Genomic DNA, 12,893 nt, shown 5'->3' on the forward strand with positions numbered 1-12,893 from the left:
TCTGAACAATTTATACATCCCAAAGCTCTAAGTTATCTGATTTTAGAGACTAAGCTGTGTTCTTATATACATATCTTTAGACTCTAGGGTTCTATGTATAGCTAGTACACAATTATTACCTATGCTGTTTTCAACACACTGAACCAAACTAAATCTCTGGCCATGTGGTAAATCACAGTAACAGTGTATCTTAAGATCCAAGGGTTAAATCCTGGTTAGTCTACATTTAAGGGGAATGAAAGGTTCTCCTTCTGAACAAATTGTTCTGGAATTCAGGCACTTTCATAAACGTGAACTTTTTAATGTGACAGTGCCACATGGCAGATTTTGTTAGTGCACTAAACTCTAGAGGCCTAGAATATTTCAAATAATTCTAAATTATTAGACAAGGCAATTCTAATAATCATTTTAAAAGGCTCCATTTAAGTTCAAAAATTCAATAAATCCTAGAATAAAGTTTAACATTTTAATCGCAGATGAAAATATGCAAGGGAAAACATACATTTGATTCTTGTTATTTGTGGTAGTTATGGCCTATAAAGCAAATACTGAACCACACTGCTCCCGGGGCAATTACTTTAAGCCGCCGGTCACGGCATTTTCATCAGCCGGTCAATACATGACCTTGTTTTATGTGTTTTTCTGTTTAAAGACACCTTGTTTAGTCATTAACACTGAACACATACCTGAATGAAGCTTATCTAACCCATTTTCTCCACAAGGCATATTACAGCCTTCTTGACTGTAGGAACACTAGACAGCACTTCACCACTATACTCTGGGGTCATTTTAAGCAGTGAGATCCCCCCAAAAAGGGAAAAAATGCACAAATGATGGCATTAAGCAGGCTGTTAAAAGGACACTTGTTTACAGTATGAGAGCTGAAACAAGAAGACATAGCATCGCCTTGTTCTGCCTCTTGAAATGTGTGCACTAAGCGAGTCAAATTTTTTTCCCTCCAAGCATGTCTGTGAATGACTGGGAAAGCACTATGAGTATTAATTTTGGGGCTAAAAGTAAGTTTTACTGGGTAGGTGAATTCACAAATATAGAATCCACAAACAACAAGGACTGACTATATTTCTAAAAAGTAAAAAAGATGACTTATAAATGTGTCTAAGAATGTGACCTCTCTACTGCTCTACACAAATGACTGAATGTTTGAAGATATGTACTAAAAGAATTTTAAAATTTAAACTAGTATTATATTAGACTCAGAAGATGCCTAAATCCTGTAGTTTTAGAGATCATCTAATTCAGCTTCTCTCACACTACTGATGAGGCAACAGGCCCAGAAACAAAAACACTGGTCCGCTAATGTCTGTCTAGAGTAAAAAAGAAGTCCAGAAACCTAGTCTAGCCATCTTTTCATTATAAAGAACTTTTTTTTTTTTCAAACAATGTTTCCTCCTCTGATTATGAGTAATTCATGCCCATTCTAACTTGGAAAATACAGAAAAGTATAAGGCAAAAAATAGCAATAATGTCCCCTTTATTTTAAAACCTCATTAAAACTCGGTATGTATCAAATTCCCCTAAACTCAAAGCCCCTCAAAAGAAGGATTATACCCGCATCAAGTGAGTCATTATTTTCACAATTTCCTCCATAGATGGGCGTTGAGAAGGATCTTTAGACCAACAACGAGTCATCAGGCTCTCAATGGGCTTAGGTAAATTTTTGATCAGTGGTGGTCTAGTACCTATAATTGAAAATTAGAGAAGAATGTATTTACCCAAAAAAATGGTATAAATTTTTTGTATGTAGTTTTAAAGCAGTATTTATTTTACAGATCTTATAAGATCTACATTCTGGAGTAATAAAAGTTTTTTTTAAATCTCTTAGGTCAACATTTATTCCATCTATGTATATTTTCATAAAGGGGAAGCTATACCTTTTTAAAAGTTAAAAATTTTAGAACGTACTATAGTAAGACTGAGATTTAACAATATTTCATTTGTCATAAACATTCTTTTAACAAACTAAAAAATCTTACCTGAACCAGTGCTTTCAGATTCACTGCAAAAATTTCAAACCTGTTTGAAAAACTCATCTTCTGTACTTACAAATGTAGTCAGCTATGGTATTATGGAAACCCTGGTGGCATGGTGGTTAAGAGCTACAGCTGCTAACCAAAAGGTCAGCAGTTTGAATCCACCAGGCACTCCTTGGAAACACTATGGGGCAATTCTACTCCGTCCTACATGGTTGCTTTGAGTCGCAATCAACTCGACAGCAACGGGTTTGGTTTTTTTTGTATGGTATTATACTTGCTAATTTACCTTTTGTGGGAGGTAGATCTTTTGGCCGCTATGAGTCAATCATTTCACAAACTGAAAACTGTCAACTTTTGTGTAATTACTAAGACTGTAATATTATTAGCAAGGTCCTACTTATGGTCTCAAATATACCGAGATCTTCGCATATACTCAGTTCACTAGTTCTTTTATTCTTTACTTCACTGATATTCGATTATTTACTGATAATCAACAGAGAGAAAAAGAAGGCAATCCATCTTGGTCAATGCTCTAGCATTCTCTACAGTAACATTAAAGGTAGTACCGGAAACTGCTAAAAGTGCTACGATTCCTCAGATGATATTACTGTCTGATAAGTCTATAAAAGACCTAAGTAGCTAGGCAAATGTTTGTTTTTTATCATTTGTGGGACAGTATATAAAAATGCCACCAACCAGGATGACTATAATCAACTGACAGAAATTAAATAACAGGAAACGTTAGGAAGGTTAAGTAATTATCTTTTATGAAAAAAATCTATTTTCCCAAAGCAAATGTGAAGTAACTCGATTAATGCAGAGGATGGACACATTCCAATATCACGTGTGGTTAGAAATATTATTACCAGATCTAGAAAAGGAGCAGGAAGGATGAAGGCCACTGAGTCCATAAATCAATTTAACTTAAAAATACCAGTATTAGACCACAAAAGATCTGGATTTGAATTCCAGTTCTAAAATTTACTAATTTTGTGACCTTGGGTAAGTTACTAATCCTCTCCAGATCTCAGTTTCTAATTCTGTAAAATGAAGCAATAATGAGAATGAGTGAGAAGATAAAAAAGAATGGATACATGAAGTACATTGTGTTATGCCTTTATGAGTATAAATGACAGCTTTTATTATTATTCTTTGTTTTCTCTCCTTGGTGAGACGCTTGCTCCCAAAATCTCAAGATAAAAAAGCTACTGTGCCCAAATTATCTTAACCATGTGAGAGAGTACAGATTTTTATTTTTTCCACACAGTACAGTCCGCTGTTTCGCCATCAGTCAGAGAGGGCCAACCTAAGCAGTTGGCTCTGGTTTGTCTACAGAGTCAGCACCATCTCCTCAGTCCCAAACACTGACTCAGTGCAACAGAGGCAGGACCATGCCCAGCCTTGCCATACCTCACCTATCTTTGTTTAAGTGGGTAGGGTGTAGGAAGGGATGGGTTAACAGGCAATATTCAGCTAACAAAAAATTGTTCATTTTAATGTGAGAATGAATGATCTTCCTTGGGAGAAGGGAACAGGAGTAGTTTTGCAAATATGAAAAAATACAAAAAACATTTAAAGAAAGTTTCTTTCACGAACCGTTGTGAACAGCCCACATGATACGGAAAGCGGGGCCACCAATTTCATCAAAAGGTTTCCGACGTGTTATTACTTCCCAAAGGATAATACCCCAGCTGAAGACGTCACATTTTTCACTGTAATTGCTACCTAGAAAAAAAAAAAAGTATAATTTTAAGACTTTTTTCCCCACATAAAGAACTGTTTTCATAATTTTAAAAAATGGGCATTTTGTAGAAATACAAGAAGCTTCTAAACATAGAATTAAGAAATTACTCTTTCTAAAGTATCTTCTGTCTTTTCAATAAACACATACTTCTTAATGCATTAAGCAGCAATGATGCACCAAAAAAAAAAATTTTTTTTTTCACTTTAGAAAGTCAATTTTTTTATCTTCTCATCAAGAGGCATGGGGCTTGTCTTTATTTAATTTGGACTGATACTTTTTCTGGGGCAGAGTATAAAACATTTGTACTTTCTGTCATTTTTTAACTTTAACCTTTCTGTATCCATCTTTCTTGATGAATAGCATTGCTCCATATCACTGAAAAAGAATTTTCTAATTTAGTGTTAAGATTTTTTTCCCCCTCAGTATCTGGTGGGATAAAATTCTTAATTTGCAAACTTAAAAAAATTAGTTGTAAATAATGAAAATCATAGGTAAATGTATAATAAACAGATTTATGCAGCAAAATTTATAGGAGTACTAAGTTGATAGGTGAATTATCACAAGAAACAGCAAAAAAATGAAAAAATTTTATAGCGATAACTACACACGTTACACAGTACACGATAATGTAGCAACACAATGAGATTAAAATGTAATTTGGGCTATAGGCGCCATTTTTCCCAAATGAAGAAATAATCTAAGCTTTGTTTTATACCTCCGGATCTCATTCAAGTTCTTAAAGAAAGGTCCATAAATTTCATACTAGATTTCTTCATAAAAATAACAAACTATACATGTAAAGGAAACCCTGGTAGTGTAGTGGTTAAATGCTATGGCTGCTAGCCAAAAAGTCAGCAGCTCGAATCTACCAGGTACTCCCTGGAAACTCTGAGGCAGTTCTCTTTCCCACAGGGACGCTAGGAGTTGGAATTGGCTCAACTGCAGTGGGTTTTGGTTTCATACATGTAAAACATCTATACATAAAAAAATTTATGAACAACGGGCCAAAATATGTATTCTGTATATTAACTTAAAAACAGGAGGTATTACTTAGTTTTGTATAAATCAATATTTGTTTGTCCACCAACTTTTTATTAGAATTTAAGGGCAAAATGGCTCTAGTCAAATGACTAGCTACATAGCAAATTTCTCTTTTTCTGGGGTGCCTAAAAACAAGTAAAGAATTGAAAAACATTAAATTAATCAAAAATAAAAGAAATAAGCCATAACCGGAATCTGATTACTGAAAACATCTGAATCATACTACTTATATATCTGCAGTTCAACTTCTCTCACTGAAAAGATAATCTGATGTTTTTAATACAGAAATTTTTTATAAAGCTTAACACCACTCTTTAAGAACTTGAGTAAAATATGGAGATGTAGAAGAAAGTAAACATAAGCTTGCCCTGTATTTGTAGTTCTGAATATCATATTTCTGCCCAATTTTCCCAAGGCATGCTAATTTAAACTTCAGTACTGCCAATTTTTAATCTCTAGGAAACATTACAAAAGTACACAATGTTTGAACCTGTATAGAAGGTGCAAGACAACTTAAATCTTCCTTTAAGATCTAAAATCTAAGGCTGTATTTATTTAATATACCCTTAAGACTCTAGTATACACCTTAAATGAAGTCTCTAGGTGGTGCAAACGGTTAAATGGTTGACCAGTAGCCAAAAGGTTGGCGGTCTGAACCTCAGAAGGTACCTCAGATGACAGGCCTGGCGATTTGCTTCTGAAAGGTCACAGTCCTGAGAACCCTATGGAGCAGTTCTCCTCTGCTTACGTGGGGTTGTCATGAGTGGAAACCAATTAGACGGCAACAACAAATTTACCTTATAATTATGTACTACACTGAAATAAAACCATAGAAATGGGGTACATTATCAATTGCATCATGCTCTTCCACTTACCTTCAAAAACTTCAGGTGCCATCCATGCAGCACTCCCCTTGTTATTGGTCATATGTGTCTGAATGTCACAGGCTGTACCAAAATCACAGATTTTTAGAACTGTCCCCCCTGCAACCAGCAATAAGCTGTAAAAAAAAAATAAATCAAAGGTTGCAAGACTAATACTTAATTCTATGATAAAAGAAGAAACATTTGTGGAAACAGAAAGGGTTATGCAAACTATTACCAGTTAACTTCTGTGAAAAGTTACCTGGTCACTACAATAGCCTAATCAGTTTAGGGGATAACGACCAAAAGTAACTGACCTTAGCCTAGCTCTCACAGAAGCACTGCTAGACTCACATTTTCATGTCTCCAGCTCTACCTCCAAAATCTTTCCTGACCATATTTCTCTCTGGGCCAACATAAAAAACATGGGATTTAAAGAAAATCAACATTATGGTGACCTGAAACGGGGGTGAATGGATATCAAATACTTTCATAAATCACTGCCCCCTGTACTTAATCTACTTATTCCGGTGCTTTTCAAGCTGAAGGCAGAAACCTAATAATGCTCATAAAAACAATTTAGTAGGCCAAGACAGCATTAAAAAAAAAAAAAGGTAGAAAAGAATTGAAAATATCATAATGCATCACAACTACTTAGTTTTGAGAAACTTGTTTTAGTTTTGTACATGTAAACATGCACACACATGTGCTGGATTGTTAAGTATTACTGCAAACATGGTCAAAAAGTTTACAAACCTGCTTTGGTCTTACTAATCACATGGTGAACAAAAATGAGAGCCATTAGTGGAGCCTAATGAAGCAAGATGGGTCCCTGGGTAGTGCACCCAGTTAACACTCTTGGCTACAAAGAGAAAGGTTAGAGGTTCGAGTCCAACCAGAGGTGCCTTGAAAGAAGGGTCTGGTAATCTACTTTTTGAAAAAATTAGCCAATGAAAGTCCTGTGGAGCACAGTTCTATTCTGACACACATGGGGTCACCATGAGTCACAACTGACTTGATAACTTTTTGGTTAGTTTTATGTAGCAAGACTGATTAGCTGTTCACTGACCCTATTTCCTTCCTGTTCCTCCAGGGCACACTACTAGATTACACTTCCCAGCCTCCTGTACAACTAGATGTGGCTATATGCTATATGACCATTCTGGCCAATGGAATGTGGGTGGAAGCCATGTACTTCACTTCTGAGCCTGGTCCATAAAAATTTCTGACATGTAATACTTTTTTTTTTCTTTCCCTATCTGCCAGCTGAATGCAGAGGATTCTGAGCTACAAGATGGAAAGAGCCAGGGATCCTTAATCACCATGTGAAAAGCTGCCCATCAGTCAGGAACATCCATTTTGGACTTCATGAATGGAAAATAAACTTGTCCTACACTAAGATATCGAAATTTCAGTACTTATTACTTATTGCTACTTTAACCAATATAAGAAATTGGCATCAAAGTGGGTGCCATAACAAAAATCTAATATATTTGGTATTGGCTTAGCAGTAGGTTGCAAAGACACTGAAACTGAAGACTGGAGCAACGAAGACCCGTGCAATGCTGTGGCAAGATACTTGGCAAAACTTGTCTCCTGTGTCAATCTATGGTTTTAAAGGGCTTGGAAAACTGACTGCTTCTAGACTCCGAATAGTAGGAGTTAAGACTGAAAAAGGCCCGTTACGACAGCCATCAAGCAAAGAACAGATTAAGTACTTCCCACCTAAACTTGATTGTCTCAAGATACCTTTGATAGGTTGAGAAAAGAGCACTGGGGTCAGGGATCAAATCAGGCTGAAGAAATTGCCTAATGAAGAATTCTGGTTATAGTCACAGACAAAATGGAACTGACTGGCACCAGAGAAATCAAGTCTACTTTGAGCAAGTTATATCGTCAAAGAAACCACAAGCCTAGAATAGAGAAGTCTTTGAATCTTACAACAATCCTCAGGACCCCAGCTCTGCTTAAGCAGGGAGCAGGCTGTGAAAGCCGTACAGCTTCGGAGGAGGGATACACCACAACACCCACTCCAGATACGGCTGTGGAGAATAACAGACAAGGAAAAGCCTGCAAAGGGGAGAAGCCAGGAGTCATGAAGAACGAGGTATAAGGAAGCTCCTTCCGAAGGACAGAATCAGGGTCTAATCAGAAACCTTGCACACTACCAGGGCAGACGGACCAAACACAGGGTGTCATCCCTACAGAACAATAACTGCAGTACATCGCCATTCTCCCCATTTCCGAGTAAGGTCTTTAACCACCCTCTCTTCTGCCAGTGTGTGTGTGTTTGGGGGTGCGTGGTGGGAGAGACAAATAACTAGTCTTTCTAGTTCATGTGCTGCCAGAGCCACATCTGTTGTGGACTGCTGGAGAGGACAGCACATCATCTGGAGATGGTGCTCTGTAAGCTGGATGGTGACTAGAAGAGCCTTTGGAATATTTCCCTGGTGGGGGGGAGGGGGTGGAGTGGGTCATTCTACATGTGGTCAAAGATCTTTGGAGACCAGAAAGGCAGACTGTGGACGGCTGGCCAGTTGCTGATCAAATCCATTTCCTCTTCCTCTTGAGCATCCAAAGCTAGATTTCCCAACTTCTCTTGCAGTTAGTTAGGTGTGGCAACAATTGAGATGTAGCCAATGAAAGCGGTACAAGTGACGTATGTCACTTCTAGGTCTGGTTCAAAAAACATGGTTCTCCATTCTCTTTTTTCATGTGCTGGCTAAATGAAGAAGTTTCCAAAGCCTGACAGATGGCAGAACCACGAGATGGAGGGAGGGTAATAAGGACCCTGAATGAAATGTCACCAGCCAAATAGGAGCACCTGTTTTTGATTTCACGAAAAAATTTCTATTGTGTTAAACTGCTTACTGGTTACAGTAGTTAGTGTTAAACCAACTACTATACCCAGCTATTAAGATTCCCTTAAAAAACTGATACTCATAGCTTTAGGCTTTTCATATCCCAATGCAACTTGTTAATTCTCTAAGAATTAAAATGTATAAAGTATTCTGAAAGTGTAAAAAAACTATGCAAGTAAAAGATAATTTTTATTAGTTTAAGTTTATTACTCATGACTCCTGGCTTCTCCCCTTTGCAGGCTTTTCCTTGTCCATTACTCTCCACAGCCGTATCTGGAGTGGGCGTTATGGTGTATCCCTCTTTGGAAGCTGTATGGCCTTCACAGCCTGCTCCCTGCTTATGCAGATCTGTAGTCCTGAGGGTTGTTGCAAGATTTAAAGCCTTTTTTGTTCTAGACTTGTGATCTGACAATTTGCTCTTTACATCATTACTGAAGAGGTTTACAGACGTAGGTTATTCCACAAATGGGTAGAAACTCCTCTTTATATTCCTCCCAACCATCTCTTCATACATGCAAAAAAGATATTACTGTTTTATATAGCCGATGTTTATTTTTATGTACGTTTACTGATTTTTCCCCCTTCTTCAATCTTGGACTTGCCTTCCATAATGGTTTTCTTTATCCCTGAAGCACATGTTTTAGATAGGCCTTTTTTTTTTTAGTGGAGGTCTCTTTGTAGTGGGCTACTCTCAGGGTTTGTTTCAGAATGTTTTTATTTATTTTTAAAGAGTAATTGAGACACAGCCAACCCCAAAGCACTTTGAACCTGCCTGGTTGGGGTTTTCTTGATTGTGCACATAGGGTAAGTTAAGCCTACAGTAGCATGAGGGCAGACTCTCGGCAGACAATTATAAGTTTGCCTAGTCAGAGGATAGATTTTCTACTGCACGTTTAAGTTGTCCTTTCCAAGGGTCTTGAATTTATGCAAAGGTCCCAGTTCTGACACCTCACCTTGAACAGAACAAAGGGCCTGTCTCCAGTTACAGAGGAGTCATTAGAACCAGGGGCTCTGCATTCTTGCTATTGGCAGAGGCTCACAGGAGAGCCCTTGACTTCCATGCTTGTTTCCCATCAGGGTTCAACTCTCTGTATCTTTGCTCTGATGTGTTCCCTTACTTTCTTGTAAGATCACCTATACACGTAAAAGGATGTTTCTTGTAACATGCAGCATTTCTGGGTGTTTGTTGTGAGATGCTCTTCCAGTTTATCGTTAAGAGTTAAAATTCTTTTTATCATGTACTCGAAGAATCAAAAGCCATATTTCTATACAATCTTTATGAGCAAACACAGAGTGTTAGAAGACAAATGTGTAAATATCACGGCTTAAACTTTACTGTGCTTCTCAAACTAGGATATGAAACCTTGCCTGTATATCAGCATATGCCGGGGTAAGCGGCAGAGTGCCTAGGAAGCCCCAGGTTAAAGCTAATGCATCTTCCTGGAACATCACTTTTATTCAGTTGTAAGTATTTTAACATTCTAATAAATGTGTTTTAATTTTATTGTGATAAAATTTACGTAACAGTAAGTTGGCCATTTTAACCATTCTTAAGTGTACAATTCAGTGACATTAACTATATTCACCATATTGTGCTACCATCACCACTACCCACTCCCCAAACTAACATTTATTTTAAAACAAATTGCATATTACATGAAGTTATAATATAAAAATCTTATGCAACTTTTCTTAAGAAGGCTTCTTTGGCCTCTGCACCTATCCTCAGAACTACCAGGGTTATACAATCTAACTTTTTTCTGAGGGGTGGGAAAGTTTGAGAAGTACCAATTTAGGGCATTAAAAATTACAGAATCTCAAAATGTCAAGTGACTCAGTACTACTGTATTTGCTAAAAGCAGCTACAAATCAAGTCTTCAAAGTCTAAGATTGCTCATAAGGCCAAGAATAGTTTCTACTTCAAGTATTCACTCTACTCAAGAGGGAATAAAGGAGTATTATTTATCTATTTAAAAAAAAAAAGAGGTAAATATCCCTTCCCTACATACTGATATAAACAGATATCCATGTAAGCAAACAAAACACAACAAAAAACCAACATCATATATAATATAATCCATGTATGCTTTAGAAAAATATATAGTGGTTACCTTTGGGGAGTGGAATTGGAAGGCAAGAAAACCACCAAAACCAAAGCTGTTGCTGTCAAATTGATTTTGACTCCTATACTTTATATTTTTCTATGTGATTTAACTATGTTTTTAAATCATGAGCATGTATTATTTCTAAAATAACAATTTAATTAAAGAAAATAGAGTACACCAATATAGAAGAAAAAAATCAACAGCAGTATATGAAGATTAATTTGAATTACGAATTTTATAAACTTTTTGTATATAATTTTGTACTTAAATTCTAACTACAGAGGTTATTTAAGAAATTAATTCCCTTTTAGTCCAATGTGTCTAAAATAAGCCAGATAAACTACTATTCACATCTCTATACTACCAAAAACACTCTCATGATAATTCAAGTGGGAAGAATGTTAACTGCAACTTATCTCTATATATACTTCAACAAAAAAATTTTCTTGTTGAAGGTCTTACTACTCTTTATCAAGGTGATTATAAAACTCTGTAAATGGTTTCCTTGTTTCATTCTGGCAGATTCAAGATACTGCAATAATTTTTCTGAATCATGACTTTTATGTTAGTACTCCTCTATTCATAAGGCTTCAACAGTTCACCAGGCCTTGGCATAGCATTCAAGGCTCACTGAAATCTGAACCTAAATTATCTCTTAAGCCTTACTTTTACACAGTTAAGACCAAAAACACATTTTTATTTCTCATGTACATGTGAAAGAATTTCCAAATGATAAAATCAGGGCACAAGTACAACTTGACATTGTAATAAAACACCTCATCAAATCATCAGGTGCCTTCTTATACGTATCATTCTGAGAACTCTTCCGGATCACAGAATCCTGACAATAAGATGTTAACATGTGTGTCTGTACGCTTACATAAGAAAGCATAGCCATTACAAAGAATTTTCTTTTCCCTAGTACCTTCTAGTCAATTCTAAAATTCAATTTTAATTCTAAAGCCAACCAACACTGGGTACCCCAGAGAAAATTTACAATACAGAAGTATGAGTTCATATAGTTGAGGAATGAATGACCCAGGCTAGACTGCTTGTAAATACAGTAATGATATTTACTGGTAAAAGGAGAGTTTCTAGCTATGAAATGATTTTAGTAGGATATATCGATCTGTCTAATCTAAGGTTCTCAAATAAACCTGAAATGTATGGACTTATCAGGCATCATTAGATGGAGAATGGTGATAGCTGCTTAAACTGCGTTAATTTACAGAATACAAAATGGAGATGAATCAGAATCGACTCGACGGCAGTGGGTTTTTGAAATGGAGATGTTAGAAAACTGAAGTGACTTCCTTTTGTGAACAATGTCTCCACATATATTATTCAGTAACTAGTCAGTTATTCCAAAACCAAAACATATCCTAATGTGGAATAAAAGGACATTTTGGGGAGCTGCATCTGATGGTTTCAGGCTCTTCCAGGAAAAGAATGCACTGTCTATGCTTGATGCTTGCTGCATGCTTTGAATCATAAGTTAATTTTGTGCTGGGTTAAGATCTATGCTTCTCATGAGTTTGCTTTGATAATATACTCTGACACCAGCAGAAAAAAAAAAAAGGAAATGAACATCCATAACCAGGAAAAAAGAGTAAGTGATTTTTTCTTCACTAACCAAGGCAGGGTAGCTAAGACAACAGCCTCAGGAGTCAAGTTAAAAACATAAAAGTACCATCTGGGCCTTAAACGTTATTTTACAAGGACCTAGGGAAACAGAAATCCATTCACACCTGGGAATAGAAATAAAGCACACTACCAAGAACAGTGATTTCAAGAGTTGAAACCTATGCAGACTGCATCAAATTAGACATGAGAGTGACATGGTACACCCAGAAGGAGGATTTAATGCTTTCAGCCAGTATGAAGAGAATGAAGTAACTTGGGACTATACTTGTAACTGATTTCGTAGGGGAAACCTCTGAGGACTGATACGGTGTGGGAGCAAAAATATGTCGGGACAGTTTTAATCCATCACGGGAGGATAAAGAAGAAAAAACAATCAGAGGAAAGAAATCAGAGAAAAGGGGACGATACGTATCACATATACGTTTCCTTTAACTGAGTGCCTATACAAATATGCAAACCCTGGTTGGCACAGTGGCTAAGTGCTATGGCTGCTAACTGAAGGATCAGCAGTTCCAATCCACCAGGTGCTCCTTGGAAACTCTACAGGGCAGTTCTACTCTATGAATCGACTCGAAAGCTAACTGGTTTGGTTTGGTTTAGTATACAATTATAAACAAACAAACAAAAGTTTTAGCTCTTTA

At 36.7% G+C, this 12,893-nt stretch overlaps 1 protein-coding gene across 6 annotated transcripts in view; it reads right to left on the reverse strand.

Annotated features, from left to right (window-relative positions):
• The window catches only part of MAP3K7 (mitogen-activated protein kinase kinase kinase 7), an 81,570-nt gene that overhangs the window by 43,458 nt on the left and 25,219 nt on the right, over positions 1 to 12,893 (reverse strand). For all 6 annotated transcript variants that reach the window (XM_049897458.1, XM_049897424.1, XM_049897444.1 and 3 more), the window contains 3 exons: positions 5,655 to 5,779; positions 3,591 to 3,719; positions 1,570 to 1,700 (listed from right to left, as the gene is read on the reverse strand). In XM_049897458.1, the coding sequence (XP_049753415.1) occupies positions 1,570 to 1,700; positions 3,591 to 3,719; positions 5,655 to 5,779 (385 nt within the window). The remainder of the gene's footprint in view (positions 1 to 1,569; positions 1,701 to 3,590; positions 3,720 to 5,654; positions 5,780 to 12,893) is intronic.

The sequence above is a fragment of the Elephas maximus genome, chromosome 1, assembly GCF_024166365.1.
Source record: "Elephas maximus indicus isolate mEleMax1 chromosome 1, mEleMax1 primary haplotype, whole genome shotgun sequence".
In the NCBI taxonomy this organism is placed as follows: Eukaryota; Metazoa; Chordata; class Mammalia; order Proboscidea; family Elephantidae; genus Elephas; species Elephas maximus.